Source organism: Danio aesculapii, chromosome 2 (genome assembly GCF_903798145.1).
Source record: "Danio aesculapii chromosome 2, fDanAes4.1, whole genome shotgun sequence".
Classification (NCBI taxonomy): Eukaryota; Metazoa; Chordata; class Actinopteri; order Cypriniformes; family Danionidae; genus Danio; species Danio aesculapii.
The window spans coordinates 4599756-4616786 of record NC_079436.1 but is presented as its reverse complement, the minus strand read 5'-3'; the positions used below and the strand labels follow the sequence as shown (position 1 = coordinate 4616786).

At 39.5% G+C, this 17031-nt stretch overlaps 1 protein-coding gene across 4 annotated transcripts in view; it reads right to left on the bottom strand.

The window, feature by feature from the left end:
* Positions 1-890: 890 nt before the first annotated feature.
* Positions 891-17031, bottom strand: part of cables1 (Cdk5 and Abl enzyme substrate 1) — a 52915-nt gene continuing 36774 nt past the window's right edge. For 2 of the 4 annotated variants that reach the window (XM_056471223.1, XM_056471236.1), the window contains 6 exons: positions 15897-16005; positions 12186-12339; positions 10647-10750; positions 7364-7470; positions 5897-6104; positions 891-3099 (listed from right to left, as the gene is read on the bottom strand). In XM_056471223.1, the coding sequence (XP_056327198.1) occupies positions 2959-3099; positions 5897-6104; positions 7364-7470; positions 10647-10750; positions 12186-12339; positions 15897-16005 (823 nt within the window). In that variant the 3' untranslated portion in view covers positions 891-2958. The remainder of the gene's footprint in view (positions 3100-5896; positions 6105-7363; positions 7471-10646; positions 10751-12185; positions 12340-15896; positions 16006-17031) is intronic. The other 2 variants (XM_056471229.1, XM_056471245.1) reach the window with 1 other exon arrangement.

Sequence of the window (17031 nt, the reverse complement as noted above, 5' to 3'; positions counted from 1 at the left end):
ACTGGTACAGTCAGTGCTCACGGCTGTTACACATGCTGAATGCATGGACCAGTGCTTTCAGCACGTGCATTATATTATATTTGCACAGTCTGTGCGTGCATCATCTGCATAACGGTCCTCAGAGCGGACAGAGCAAAATGAAGATGCACTGTTGTTGAAGAACGTTCAGCTTGCATTAGAAAGTGGTCAGTTTACTGTTAGGAAACCCTTGTGGCAAGTCTGATGTATGGTAGTCTTTTTCATGCGTCATAGATGCAAATGGAAAAAAAAAATTACCCTTTACGCGATGTGATAATACCTCAAAGTTTTACCCATTAGCAGTCAAGCGGGTCGCACACCGGATGCGCCGCACCAGGCAGCGTCATTCATTTTAGAATTCTAAACAGATTTCTATTAGGGTACACACAACGGTGCTGTAAGTCAGCAGCTGTCGGTGGCACCCATCTACGACTCAGGACAATGTTCATATTTCTGCTGCTCCACAGAGCGCCATCTGTAAATAGTTTCATTTTAAATAACATGCGAATGTGTGGAGTCCTGGCGAATGTTACTTCCGACTGTCATATGCGCGCCGCATCCAGTGTGCGAGTAGCATCAGAAGACTGGAACCTCAGGTTCCCATCACAAAGGGGCAAACAAAACTGACATTTAGCCTACAATTCTTTGCACAACCTACAGTTTTATCTGTTATCTCTCTCTTGGTAGTACCCAATTTAAAAATGAGATTTGGGAAACCATATCTAAATTTAGCAGGGACTGTCGGGTTGGGTAGAAAACGATTAACTTACAACTATTCTAAATGAGGAGTGGGTGAACAAAGGCTAAATATACAGTGGGAGCGGTCGGGTGTGGAATAAAACCTGGCGGGAGCAGGACTAAAAATAAATTAAAAATCAGTCCCGCACAGACCTCTAGCGGGAAGTGAGCCTTAAAATCAGGGGTGCCCAAACTCCGTCCTGGAGGACCGGTCTCCTGCAGATTTTAGTACCAACTTGCCTCAACATACCTGCAAGGATGCTTCTAGAAAGCCTTGTAAGAGTTTGATTAGCTGGCCCAGGTGTGTCTGATTGGGGTTGAAGCTAAACTTTGCTGGACACCGGCCCTCCAGGAGTCGAGTGCAGAATAATACCTGGCGAGAGCGGGACTGAAAATATCAGTCCCTTAAAATGAGCCTTAAAATCAGGGGTGCCCAAACTCCGTCCTGGAGGACCGTTGTCCTGCAGATTCTAGTTCCAACTTGCCTCAACATACTTGCAAGCATGCTTCTAGAAAGCCTTGTAAGAGTTTGATTAGCTGGCCCAGGTGTTTTTTGATTGGGGTTGAAGCTAAACTTTGCTGGACACCGGCCCTCCAGGGGTTGAGTGCGGAATAATACCTGGCGAGAGCGGGACTGAAAATATCAGTCCCTTAAAATGAGCCTTAAAATCAGGGGTGCCCAAACTCAGTCCTGGAGGACCGGTGTCCTGCAGATTCTAGTTCCAACTTGCCTCAACATACTTGCAAGGATGCTTCTAGAAAGCCTTGTAAGAGTTTGATTAGCTGGCCCAGGTGTTTCTGATTGGGGTTGAAGCTAAACTTTGCTGGACACTGGCCCTCCAGGGGTCGAGTGCGGAATAATACCTGGCGAGAGCGGGACTGAAAATATCAGTCCCTTAAAATGAGCCTTAAAATGAGGGGTGCCCAAACTCCGTCCTGGAGGACCGTTGTCTTGCAGATTCTAGTTCCAACTTGCCTCAACATACCTGCAAGGATGCTTCTAGAAAGCCTTGTAAGAGTTTGATTAGCTGGCCCAGGTGTCTCTGATTGGGGTTGAAGCTAAACTTTGCTAGACACCGGCCCTCCAGGGGTAGAGTGCGGAATAATACCTGGCGAGAGCGGGACTGAAAATATCAGTCCCTTAAAATGAGCCTTAAAATCAGGGGTGCCCAAACTCAGTCCTGGAGGACCGGTGTCCTGCAGATTCTAGTTCCAACTTGCCTCAAAATACCTGCAAGGATGCTTCTAGAAAGCCTTGTAAGAGTTTGATTAGCTGGCCCAGGTGTGTCTGATTGGGGTTGAAGCTAAACTTTGCTAGACACCGGCCCTCTAGGGGTAGAGTGCGGAATAATACCTGGCGAGAGCGGGACTGAAAATATCAGTCCCTTAAAATGAGCCTTAAAATCAGGGGTGCCCAAACTCCTTCCAGGAGAACCGGTGTCCTGCAGGTTTTAGTACCAACTTGCCTCAACATACCTGCAAGGATGTTTCTAGCCTAGGTGAGTTAAGCCTCCCCTGCCTAAAATAAAGCGTGTCTATAGATTCTTTTCAAGTAGTGCTATTCAATCATTTGGTGAAACTGAATAGATGCATCATATATTGCAATATATAATAATAGAACAATTAAATATTGCAATGTCAGATTTTTCGTTAGTGCAGCCCTACTTTAGAATATCAACAATTGAGTTCTGCGCATAAAACAAAGCAATACAAGTTTGGCGTGATTTTCATTTTTGGATGAACGTTGAGTCTTCTTCTCATGAAAACTTATTGTATGGCTTCAGAACAGAGCACTGGTCAAACGGACCAATTTTGTCGCGTTTTTGTAGCTTGCCACTGTATTGAAAACATCGATTTCTTGCTACTTTTGTGTTTCATCGAGAGAGAAAAAAAACAGCCTTATTCGAACAACATGGGCGATCAAATGCTGACAGAACCCTCAGTATGTCTAACACTTGCAAGTAGGAAAACAAATGTCTCCAGTTAACTGAGAAAAATCAACAGTCAAGGAAAAAGGTCTTCCCTTTAGAAAGTAGCTTCTTCAAGTGAAAACGAAAGAGCTGTCACTTTGGCTGAAAGGAGAACAGTGGAATAGTGTCTTCGTTCCAACATCTGGAGATGATCGTGGACGTTGGCGATGTGCATAGGGTTTTTCGGGGGAAGATCAGGAGAGACGCTCGGTTTCTCCTGATGGGGCAGTCGCTAGGAGTTTTGCAGCAGGCGTCTGTAATGTGGCATGACCTCGTGCTCGGGGAGGTGCAGGTTGAACTCTAGAGCCACCAGAACTGGGAACTCGAAGGCGATCAGCTCTCGACGGTTCACCCTAAACCTCTCCTCCAGTTTCTAGATGGAAAGAGATCAAGGGGTTACGTTACATAACAGTAATCGAAGACAACCCTTACACAACAGTGAAACGTCTAAAAATACAGCGTATTGAGATTTGAAGAATGCCTTTTTGTCTCCACAAGGTCCAATTTTAATCTCAGGGGTCCCATTTCACTGCTGTGCTGAAGGCAGAACGTTTGTTTATGGCCAAATATGAGCTACTGATATTTGCTAGTTGAGCTAGTTTCCAGATTTCTAGTTTTATTATTGTATTTTTATTATTTACATGTTGCGACAAGTCCACGTTATCTTTTAATTTACAAGTTACGTTAATTTCTTTTTGTTTATGGCTGAAAATGAGCTATTGATATTTTTGGGACATTCACTAGTTAGTTTAATTGTTTTTCTGGTTGCCAGATTTCCAGTTTTATTTTTATTATTTAATGTTGCAACAAGTTCACGTTAATCACAATATGTGGTTACATTAGTTTTTTTTATGGCCAAACTAAGCTATTGATATTTATAGGACATTCATTAGTTTGTTTCATTGTTTTTCTAGTTGCCAGATTTCGTTTTTTTAATTTTATTATTTACATGTTCCAAGTCCACGTTATCGCAACATGTGGCTACTTTATTTGTTTATGGTCAACTCTGAGCTATTGATATTTTTGAGACATTCACAAGATAGTTTAATTGTTTATGAGGTTGCCAGATTTCCAGCTTTATTATTGTATTTTTATTATTCACATGTTGCGACAAATCCACATTATCGCAGCATGTGGTTAATTTTTTTGTTTATGGCCGAAAATTAGCTATTAATATTTATGGGAAATTTACTCTTTCATCATATGGACAAGTTATTTTGAGTTAGTTTGATTGTTTTTCTGGTTGCCAGATTTAAAAAATATTTATTATTTACATGTTGGGACAAGTCACGTTATCGCAACATGTGGTTACATTTTTTTTTGTTTATGGCCAACAATCAGCTATTGACATTTACTTGTTAGTTTAATTGTTTTTCGGGTTGCCAGATTGATTCTTTTTTATATATAATTATTTTTCAGGGGTTTTTAACCTTTATTGAACAGAATAGAGAAGAGAATTAACAGGAAATAGTAGAGAGAGGGGAAGGGTTGGCAAAGGACTTCGAGCTGGGAATCAAACTCGGGTCGCCGTGAGCACCATGTTGCTATATGTCGGTGCACTTAACCACTAGGCTTTTGGCGCCGACCCAGATTGATTACTTTGGCTATTAATGTATACGAGACATTCATTCTTTTAATCATCTGGACAAGCTGTCTTGAATTTAATTGTTTAATTGTTTTTCAGGTTGCCAGATTTCCAGTTTTATTATTTACATGTTGTGACAAGTCTACGTTATCACAACATGTGGTTACATTTTTTTGTTTAAGGTTGAAAATGAGCTATTAATATTTATGGGAAATTTTATCTTTTATCATATGGACAAGTTATCTAGAGTATGTTTAATTGTGTTTGTTGCCAGATTTTTCTATTATTTACATGTTCCAAGTATATGTTAAGCGCACCATGTGATAATTTTTTTTGTTGTTGTTTATAATCAACAATGAGCTATTGATATTTTTAGGACATTTACTAGTTTAACTGTTTTTCTAGTTGTCAGATTTATTATTTAATTTTTATTATTTACTTATTATCAAGTCCACGTTAATTGCAACATGTGGTTACATTTTTTATGGCTGAAAATAAGCTATTGATATTAATGGGACAATTACTCGTTGGTTTAATTGTTTTTCTGGTTGCCAGATTTCCAGCTTTATTATTTATTGTTGTATTTTTATTATTTACATGTTGCGACAAGTCACAACATGTGGTTACTTTTATTGTTGATGGTCAACAATGAGCTATTGATAATTTTGGGACATTCACTAGTTAGTTTAATGCCAGATTGGTTACTTTGGCTATTGATATATATGAGACATTCACTCTTTTATCTTAAGGACAAGTTATCTTGAGTTAGTTTAATTGTTTTTCAAGTTGCCAAATTTCCAGCATTATTAATTATTATTTCATTTGTATTATTTACATGTTGGGACAAGTCCGCGTTATCACAACATGTAGTTACATTTGTTTTGTTTATGGCCAAAAATGAGCTATTGATATTTATGAGACATTCACTCTCTTATCCTGTGCACAAGTTGTCTTGAGCTAGTTTAATTGTTTTTCTGGTTGCCAGATTTCCAGTTTAAGCATTTAGATTTAAGTCATTTTACTTAGTTTCACACTCTACAGATTTAAATAACTCAAGTTTTATTTTGTTCACACAAAAATAACAATTTTCTCATCATTTACTCTCCCTCAAACCTTTTTAATTTTCTTCCTTCCACTAAACACTGAAGAAGAAATTTTAAAGAATGTTTGAATGAAGGAACCGATAACCATTGACTACCATAGTAGAAAAAAAAAACACTATGAAAGTCAATGGTTACAGGTTTCCAACATTCTTCAAAATATCTTCTTTTGTGTTCAACAGAAGAAAAACACTGCTTTAGAACCACTAGAGAGAGAGAGTAAATAAAGAGTACATATTGATTTTTGGGTGAACTACCCCTTTCAAGTATTTAGACTTTGTATGGCAGTACACATACAGTTGAATTATTAGCCCTCCTTGATTATTAGCCCCCATGTATATTTCCCCAATTTCTGTTCTGCACAATAAGCAAATCCCAGCCAGCCCTGTCAAGTTTTTGGGTCTCCTTTAAACATTTTGGTTGTGTTCCGTGTATTTGCATGTGACAATGCATTATCGATGCTACAACAATGCAAATAAACTTACATCGATCAGGAGCTTGACTTCATGTTTCTTCAGGTCTCCTCCGATCTTGGCTGCAAGGAGGACGCAGGCTCCGGCGCAGAGTTTGCGGTTCTGTTTGTTGAGTTTGCCCTGAAGCACCAGCTTCTCGAAGTAAACAAAAGCCATGGCCACTGTAGACTCCTCGTAGCCGAACTCCTCCTGGGTGAGTTTCCGGATCTCTCTCTTCAGGCTACAACACCAAACACAAAAACCACATACTCAATCAGCGCTCTAGTATAGAGCCAGATCAGTCTCAAACTATTAACATTAACAAAATTCCACCATTTGACCACCATTGGTGATGCTGTGACCCACTGTGTATTCCTTGTGCGTAGTCGTGCATTTATACTTCTGCATGCTGTTTGTGTTGCTCTGCAATAGCACTTCTGAAACACTAGCTGGCGGCGAGTTTTTAAGTTCCTCTATGTCAAGTTTCTTTGTGGGTGTTTTGTTTTTTTAATGCTTCCTTAATGTACAAGTAGTTAAAACTCGCTCATTCTGAGGCGGGAACTGGCGGACGTGCAACAACTTTAATCATAAGGTAAACACAAAACAAAAGTTTCTATCCTTCATGGGACTGGACACTTGTAAACACTCGCTCCATCGGGCTCGTGGCTCTCAGCACCGCCCACACTCGTCACCACTACCAAGCTGACCAATCACTCTTCACTTGTTCAAAACAAAGAATTTCTTTGTTCTGTTGAACACAAAATAAGCTGTTTTGAAAAATGTTGGAAAGCAACAGCCATTGACCTCCAAATTATTTTTTGTTCCTAAAATGGAAGTCAGTTCTCCAGAATATCTTGTGTTTTCTTGTGAATATCTCCAGAATAGCTTTGTGGTCAACAGAAGAAAGAGATTCATAAAAGTTGAGAACTACACGTGTGAGTAAAGGGTTTTTAATTTTTAGATGAATTGTCACTTTAAAGGGGACCTATTATGCAAAAATCACTTCTATAAGGGGTTTAAAAACAGTTGTGTGACAACAGTGTGTGACTATAGCTAGCTTTTAATGGTATAAATCCATTTATTTTATTTTTTGTAATCACTCTTGATTAAAACAGCCTGCAGAAACACTTTGATTGATATTCTCCCATCAGAAGGGGAAAGCCCCGCCCATTAGTGATGATCTCTCCCTCATTAGCAAAAACAGCCCTGAGTGGGAAGCAGCTGTCTGCCACTAGCGTTTGGAATCTGCCCCTATGCTGACACAAAGGCTTTTGTAGCTCCACCCTCTTTTGAAAAGAGCACAATCTCATTTAAATTTAAAGCGACAGTCACCACAATAGCACAATTAGGTCATCAAGGCCTAAAAGGGGCAGTTTTAAAGAGTTATAAAACATTATTTGTGTGGTATTTTGAGCTGAAACTTAACATACACACTCTAGGCACATCAGAGACTTATTTAAAAGAGCATTAGACATCAATTTTGCGCATCGACATCCTTACCTTCTGATTTTGCTCAGTGTTAGACGAATGTGTGGGAACTTCTCCTTGAAGGTCTCGTTCATGTCCTTCTTCAGATCAGAGGGTTTGACGTACTCGATGACCGTGGTCTGTAATGAAGTAAGAAGTTCATTGAGACACTTATGAGCACAAACATTTTCACACAGGTGAAAGAGCCACTGTGTTTCTCTGGGTCAATGAAATATTTGACCAGGTCCAAAGCATGCTTTTATTCTTATACGTTTCCTCATTACAGGCATATCACCCTGCAGCCCAAGACCGATTACTCACTGAAGCTGAGAAGGCTGAGCCTGGCCAATACCTGGATGGGAGACCACATGGGAAAACTAGGTTGCTGTTGGAAGTGGTGTTAGTGAGGCCAGAAGGGGGCGCTTAACCTGTGGTCTGCATGAGTGGTAAAATCCGAAAACTTGTTTAAATAATAAATAAAATAAAATAAAAAAAATCAGACGAGGGCTTTTCTTTTTCCGGACAGCTTTTGTAAATCGTTGGTTGGGTTTAGGGCGGGCGGGTCATCAATCGGTAAAATTGGTTGGGTTCGGGGAAGGAGTCAATCATTCAGCCAGTCGGACAGACAGACGTTCGTTCGACAGCGGCCTCTGGTGGGTTCACGCGAGAACAGCTCAGGCGCTAACGGCACTAACGGGAGACGTCCGAGAAGCCAAAAGGGCGCACACAGCGGCCTCTCGCGGATTCGCGAAAATCAAAAACTGCAAAAATACGTACCTCCCATGACATATTTCGCGGTCTCCAGAAACGTCCTCGGGACTACGTTTTCGGAATGAGTCTGGGTTGCATATTTTCCATGACATTAAAATTATTATTTACATTCAAATATTTGTTTACAGAAGATTGTTTGAAATATTACTTACAGGATATACAAAAGTTATTTTATTTCAAAGAGATACTGCTTATTGTCCACTTTTAATATAAAAAAAGCATTGAAAGTAATTTATTTTGTTTCCAAAAGTGCAAGTTAATTATTTTCATTTTAGGCAATGTGTGTTTTAATTTCAGTTGTTCAACGTTAATGTTCAATAAATAATCAAGGGGTAATAATTAACCCCATATTACTGTTTTAACTGTATTTATTTACAATTAACCTGCTCCCAATGAACAGATTTAGGAGTTTAGGGATATTTGGGGTATTATTGTGTGTGGGTTTGCATTTTTTGTGTTTTTATCTGTTACTTTCACACCCAAATGTTGACATTTATTAGCTTACAATAATCATAACTTCCAAATTTTAAATAAAAAATTATAATAATAATGAAATAATGGATAATAATTGTCGTATTCACTTGATATAATAAATAATGTCTGCACTTTCAGACATAATGTGCATGGGAACTGCATGGCAATTCCTTTATGCATTCTCACGGGTAACTTTCCTTGCTAGAACACAATAGCAATTGTTACAAAGTGTTAAATAACCAAGAGAAGGAAGGGGAAGGCCGTCTCCTGGACTGTCTGAGAGTCTGAGTTCAAGTACATGTCTAAAATACAATGCAAAAACAATAACAGAGCCCAATAGGAAATGAACAACGAGTCTTCTGTTACGTAAACATGATAAAATCACTCTCAGTGAACAATAATGAAAAAATAAAAGTGAAGACTCGGTGCAGTCACAGTGGCGCTGTGCCCAATTTTATATCCAGATTTTGGAACACAGACGACTCTTATGTTTCAAGGCCACCATTCTGGTATTTCTGCTGTGCTAAGTTCATTACTAATTAACTGACGACTAGAGACTTAAGTTCATGTTGTAACAAAAACAATAAAAACATCACTTTATGTATTACATAGCAAAAGTCAGAATTATTAGCCCCCCCTGTATATTTTCCCCCCTATTTCTGTGAGAGAAGATGTTTTCTAAACATAACAGTTTTAATAACTCATTTCTAATAACTGATTTATTTTAATTTTATCTTTGCCATGATGACAGTAAATAATATTTGACTAGATATTTTTCATGACACTTCTATACAGCTTAAAGTGACATTTAAAGGCTTAACTAGGTTAATTAGGTTAAAGTTAGGGTAATCTTTATTTAACAGCTAATAATATTGACCTTTAAATGTTTAAAAAAAAATTGAATACTGCTTTTATTGTAGCCTAAATAAAACAATGAAGACTTTCTCCAGAAGAAAAAATATTATAGGAAATACTGTAAAAAATTCCTCGCTCTGGAAAATATTTGAAAAAGAAAAAACCCAGGATCTATGAAACTACCAAAGTCAGCCGTCCCAATGTAAACGTAAGTATTCCACATTAAACTCTTCTGATATAATTTTCCCAACTCAATATACTCCTGATTTACTGCTTATTCCTATTCCTTATGTGTGTGGGAGGATTAAGGAATGATTAATTAAGGATCTGATAATTTCGGTTTAAGGATCGGCTCATACAGAATAAGGCAATATTCATTCATTCATTTTGCAACACTGGGAAACACCCATACACTCTCGCATTCACACACATACACTACGGCCAATTTAGCTTCTTCAATTCACCAATGGCGCATGTCTTTGGACTTGTGGGGGAAACCGGAGCACCTGGAGGAAACCCACAAGAACACGGGGAGAACATGCAAACTCCTTACAGAAATGCCACCTGACCCAGCTGGGGCTCGAACCAATGCCCTTCTTGCTGTGAGGCGATCGTGCTACCCACTGCGCCACCGTGCTGCATTAATAAGGCATTAAATATGTACTTATAAGTACTATTAAACAGCCAGTTTGCAAGCTTAACTAAGGTCCCCAATCTATAGTGTCACCAATATTTCCATAATTCAATCATTCATTTTCTTACGCTTAATCTCTATTTCAGAGGTCGCCACAGCAGAAGGAATCGTCAACTATTTCAGCATATGTTTTAAACAGCGGATGCCCTTACAGCCGCAACCCAATACTGGGAAACAAGCATACACACTCATACACTACGACCAATTTAGTTTATTCACCTCATCTATAACGCATGCCAACTGACCCAGCCAGGACTTAAACCAGCGATCTTCTTGCCGTGGGGTGACAGTGCTAACCACTGAGCCATTTTGTATGTAATTAATCTTTGCCTGGCACAAGTATTAATTTAATAAGTGTGACATTTTTACTATGCTACTTTAAGATAAGTTGTAGTTGATCATCATGTTTGCGAGACCTTTGGCATCTGATCACTTCTAAACCCCTGTCATAAGCAGGAAAAGAGCCGTTTTTCCATAAATAGATATTTGAAACTTATTTCTGCCAATCTGATAATAACTCACCATGTATGAGGGAAAGATGAGTACTCTTTTGTGTTTTCCACATGGCCACTGCGGGTCATCCAGAAGATTTGGGTCGTACTCCCTGAAATCTCCCAATTCATTCCCTGTGAATGTAAAAGAGGGTAAATTACGTGATCCTGCAGCAAGTACATTCATTACTAAGCAACATGAACGCGCACACACACTAGGGCTGTACGATACTGGAAAAAAGGTGCATTGCGAAATTTAAATTTTCTATTAAATAACTTATTTCGATAAGACAATCTACTTAATCATTTTAGATCCATTGGGATGATTTTGTAGGCGAGTGCATAAAATATAACAAACAAATTACAAGCAGAAATAAATAGAGCAAATATACAAATGAAGGAGTCTAATAGTGCGTTCATAGCAGATCCGGGTAAAGCATCAAGCGCAAGTGATTTACAAGTCAATGCAAAGACGCGATTCATGCATTTGACGTGCGAATCGAATGAATCGCTCTAGTTGGAAAATCTAAACTTCATTCGTGGACATTTACGCTGTGTTAACCAATCAGGAGCTTGCTTTTGTAGGGGCGTGATTACGGCGTAGTGCTTGTTGTTGGTGTCCCGAGCGAGATTTCCTCGCTGCAGTCTGTATCACGATGACGTACTGGACCAGGTCCAATATGTAGTGGATATTGTACTGCCTACTTAGGTAATGCCCATACTACGGTAACAGTTGGGTTTAGAGTTGGGGGAGGTGTAGGCAATCATTCATTAGGCAGTGGACCTGGTCCAGTACGTCATCAAGCTGCAGGCTGCAGTGAGGACTGTCTTGTCCTGAGAGGAAATCCTCTTGCTGACATCAGACAACAGCTCGTCAAACTGGGTTCCAGTAGGTCTTCTGCAGTATTTACTGTACCTTCTGCCACTTTTCCAAATGATCAGCTAGAAGTCAAGTTGTTGCTCTTAGAAGATCGACGACATTTGTAAGGTAGTGTAGATGTTTTGAATAAAACTAGTACTTTTTTCTCGTCATGTTGATTGAAATGTTTTTCAGATCAATTTAATTTTATTGTTGTCATTTTTATTAGCTAATGGCACAGAAAGTGTTCTTGCAGGACTCCCAGAGCTCATCAAGATCCTTTGGATTCATCTTCAATGCCTCCTCCATCTTACCGCAGACATGCTCAATAATGTTCATGTCTGGTGACTGGGCTGGGCTCAAAAATTTGCCCTATTTACATAATTTTGAGTAAAATTCAGTGATCACAGAATTGCAGTATGAGCGTGGTACTTGCAGAATGGGCAAGTATTCATTATAAGTCATGGAAAGTCAGCTTTTTAGTCAGTAAAAGTGAGGGAATTTGACATTTGGTTTAAACTTCAAGCTTTTGATAAAACTTGAGAGCCCTGAGAACACCATGACCTTGCTTAAACCAGCAAAATAAATAACATATTAAACTGAGGTCTTACCAAAATACTCATTAAAAGCAAACAAGCGGCCCCTTGTCAGGCCATATTAAGGAGACTGAGAGAAAATGAAAGAGCCATGACAAGCTGCTGGCAAACGCACCTGTGTCAAGGCTACTCTGGTTACTGTTGGCACGAGCCAGAATGAGGCTGCGATGGCTGGCGTTACGAGACTGAGAGAAAGACGACGTGGAGTCGATGGTGTTTCGACGGCCCAGGACATTGGTGGGATACAGAAACTGTGCATATGACACCGTCTGCAAAGAGATGGACAGAAAAACTGATCATATATTCAGCAGGATTACAGAGACATCGCTTTAAATTAGCCATAACACTCATCGACATTCATTGATGACCTTATTAAAGGAATAGTTCAACCAAAAACATTAATTCTGTCATCATTTGTGTTTAACAGAAAATTGAAGGGTGATTAAATGATGATATTTTGAAGGAAGCCACAAACCTGCAACTAGGGATGCACCGATCCCGATACTTGGAACGGATATCAGTTCGATACTGCATATTTTTACTGGATCGGGTATCGGCCAGCTGGTACCCATTCAAATCCGATCTTGCGCATGCGCTATATTTTGTGTTTATAAGCCAACTAAGCCATGAAGGTAGCCTATTATAAGGCACTAGAAAGTTGTCATGTATGCATACCATATCTCAAATGTTCTGAAGCCATTCTATAGATGATGTGAAGCACAGATGAATATTCAAGTGGGTAAATTCATGTTCAGTTCAGTACTTCTTGCCAATCATTCTTCATTCAGTCACAATTCAAACTGCGTATCGCGTTCCTGACAACACAATAAAATCTCTCCAAGACTGTTTGTTCCTGTTACTAAAGTAATTAGAGGAGAAATACATTAAATGGGTTTATTTTGACCTGCAACAAGGAGTTCATTGCTGTTTCTACATCATGTTGCGCTGTGTCTGTTATCAGCAGATCACATTCGCAACACTGGAGTAGAGAGTGTTATTACCCGCTCTTCACACACAAAGTAGGTCTACTTGAAATTATAACTTAGAAAAGGCTCAATAATACACTGGACAAATCCTCAACATTCTGATTTCTTCCCTTTGTGCTGCTGTTTTGAAAGTGTCCGCAGATACCAGCGGGCTGTGCGCTGTATCTCAGTGATGCATCAAGGGTTTCATTCACGCATCAGGCCGCCTCCATAAGATTATTCTCACAATAAGTTTCTGTTCTCTCATCCTTCTGACAGTTCATTCCTCTGAGGGGAATACTTTCAGTGCTGAGAATAGTTTGTAAAGCCTGGCTCATTGTGGTCAAAGTAGTTAATTAAATTAATAAAAGTGAAACTGCTGGCGCTATATGGATTATCATTAACAGACAATTATTTAGCCTAATATAGGCTACTCTGAAACTGTAAATATTTCACTGTAATTTTATATATTAATATTTTATTTAGTAGTGGGCGTTATCGGCGTTAACGTGCTGCGTTAATGCGAGATAAAAAAAAAAAATATCGCCGTTAATCTATTCTCAAAGTTGGGTTGGGAGCTGGGTCTATTCTACGCAAGCTATGGGGATTTTCACCTTGATATTTTAGCACGGATGTATACCTGACCGGTGAATCAACAAGTGAATCAAATCAGCAGGATGCCTGACTTTAACTGCAGTTCGGCAGTTTCACTTTAACTCATAAACATTTCATTCATGCCGTCATGACAAACTGAAGTATTAGACGGAAATAAGGAGGAAGGACTGCTGAGAGTGTAATGAAATTTACTAACGCACGCCGATGGAAAGAAAAAACTTCCGCATTGTGTGTGCATGTGTGTGTGGGTGAGGTCCTTTACTGACAGTCGTGTGTGTGGATCTTGTCGGAAAATATGGCAAAAAGTCCTACATGACGGTAACAGTTTGATTGCTAGTTACAGTCTCTCAAGCAGTTTGTGAAGCATTTTGGAAACAGGAGATAAGCCCCTGGTCTAATGCACCACCTGGCTTGAGAAACCCGTTCTCAAAGACTTATTATTTGTGTAGCACACATATTCTGAATGCCTTCGGCAGAATTCAAATGAGCCATTTTAATCTAGATTAATCTTGATTAATTCCGAAATCAATCTAGATTAATCTAGATTTAAAATATTAATCTATGCCCACCTATAATTTTATTTAACAGACCAGTTTGTGTTTTGGCGCTGAAGCATACAGTAGAAGCGGACCTTGTTTTGAACTTTCTCCATCTCACGGCGAGATTTGGTGAGGGATAATTAAGTAAAACTGGTCTCAGACAGTTTAGTTTAGTCTGAGTCAAACCTGCAGGAAAATATCATTCTTTGCTAAAAGGCTGATTATTATTTTACCAATGATTAGGGTCAATAGTGGTACCCTATTGCAGATTTCAAAGACAAATCTCAATTTTAAAAAAGGAAACATAAGCTGGACCACAACAGATTAATGTCATAACGATTGCTCAAATAATGCAGCCAGATAGTTTACAGCAAGCATCATGTTTTTAGTTACAGTAGGCAAATAGGTCTGTTATTGTTACTAAAGAAGAAATATTATTTGAGTTTATCTGTAGAACTTTAGAAACTGTATGATGCTTAAAAAAAAAAAAAAAAACAGCACAGTATTGGGATCGGATCTATATCGGTCGATACAATTTTGGTATCGAGATCACATCGGTTCCAAAAAAATGGTATTGCGCATCTATACGTTGACATACAAAGTTGTTTATCCTACTATGGAAGCCAACAGTAACATGTTTTCAACATTCTTCAAATTATCTTCTTTTGCGTTGAACAGAAAATAAAGAGGAAACTCAGAAATGTTTGAAACAACAGAAGGGTGAGTAAATAATAAGTAAATGTAATTTTTGGGTGAACTATCTCTTTAAATCATACTTTTTCCAGTTGACAGGAAAGCATGGGGAGCAGAGAGAGGGGAGGGATCGGCATAGGACCACGAGGCAGGAATCAAGCTCAGGTCGCCGTGAGCACCAGAGTGCATGTGTTGACGTGCTAATCACTACACCACTGGCCCCAACCAATTAGGCTACTTTTAAGTGAAAACATCTAATCAGCCAATCACAAGGCAGCAACTGGCAGTCAAGACCTGCTGAAGTGCAAACCGAGCATCAGAATGGAGAAGAAAGGTGATTTAAGTGACTTTAATGTATATGGTTGTTGCTTGGCATTTCAAAACCAGCTGATCTGCTGGGATTTTTAATGGTCATTTCGTAGGATTAACAGAGATTGGTCAGAAGTAGTGTTGTCACGATACTGGAATTCGTTACCAATCAATACAGAATTTTTAAAAACGTCTATTTCCTGCTAGCACGTTCTTAAACGGCGCTGATTTTCCATTGTAGAAATGACTGTGATTGGCCAAGAAGATCATCAGTTCACCAAATTCACCACTGTTTACTGAGTGTAACCACAGGTACAGGAGCACTGGAGCGTTTTAAAGCCACGATTCATCAGCAGATCGCTCATGTCAGCTTATAGACAAACCAGCTGATCGACGTGACTTTAAAACGCTCCAGTGTCCCTTTATCTGTGGTTACACTCAGTAAACAGCGGTGAGTTCGGTGAACTGATGACCTTCACGGCCAATCACAGTCATTTTTAAATAGGAAAATGATCGAAGCTGGTCATTTTTGAGCGAGATGCTAATGGTCCAATCCGATTCAATTATCCATGCTAAGCTAAGCTAAAAGCGATTTTACAAAACCTGAGATCAGCTTTAATTTATTAAAATTCTACTATTTAAGGGGAGTTGTAAAATTAGTCTATTTTCTAAAAACGAATGAAAAAAAAAGCAGAATGTACTCACCTTGCCATCTGCACCCAGTTCAACCCCCTCCAGGCCGATCACCATCTCCTTGGCACTCATTCCACCTGAGGGGTGTCGCTGGCGTCCGCTTTCTGCCTTCACATCCCTGCTGGAGCAAAAGAAAAGCTCAGAGCTCATCAACAGACAACCGCCTGACAAACCTGCTGCTTCACCATTTGCCACATTCACCTGCTGTGTGCAGTTCGGCTGCTTTACTCCTATTAAGAGGGATTTGAAATTACTTTGATTAAAACAAATTGGGGTGGAACATTGGCTTAGTGGTAAGCACTGTCACCTTACAGCAAGAAGGTTGCTTGTTCGAGTCCCAGCTAGGCCAGTTGGCATTTCTGTGTGGAGTTTGCATGTTCTCCCCGTGTTGGCATGGGTTTCCTCTGGGTGCTCCGGTTCACCCCTGCAGTCCAAACACATGTGGCTGTCCAAACACAATTGGCTGTAGTGCATGAGTCTGTGAGTAAATGTGAGAGTGTATCAGTGTTTCCCAGTACTGGGTTGCGGCTAGACAGGCATCCACAGCGTAAAACATATGCTGGAATAGTTGGCGGTTCATTCTGCTGTGGCGACCTCTGATAAATAAGCCAAAGGAAAATGAATGAATGAACACTTTACAATAAGGTTGTATTAGCTAATGTTAGGTACTGCATTTATTAACATGAAAAATACCGAACAACACATTTATTACAGTATTTATTCATGCTAAAAATAAAATAAAGTTATTCGTTGTTAGTTCATGTTAATTCACATGGATGTGGATGTTAATAATGCATCAGTAAATGCTGAACTATGATTAATAAATGCTGTACAAGTGTAGTTCATCATTAGTTCATTCATTCATTCATTTTTTATTTCAGGGGTTGACACAGCAGAATGAACCACCAACTTATCCAGCATATATACAACCAAACACTGGGAACACGGCCAATTTAGTTTCTTCAATTCCTCTATAGCGCATGTGTTTGGACTGTGGGGGAAACTGGAGCACTGGAGGAAACCCACGAAAACACAGGGAGAACATGCAAACTCCACACAGAAATGCCTACTGACCCAGCCGGGGTTCGAATCAGCAGCCGTCTTGCTGTGAGGCGACAGTGCTAACCACTGCACCACTGTGTCGCCT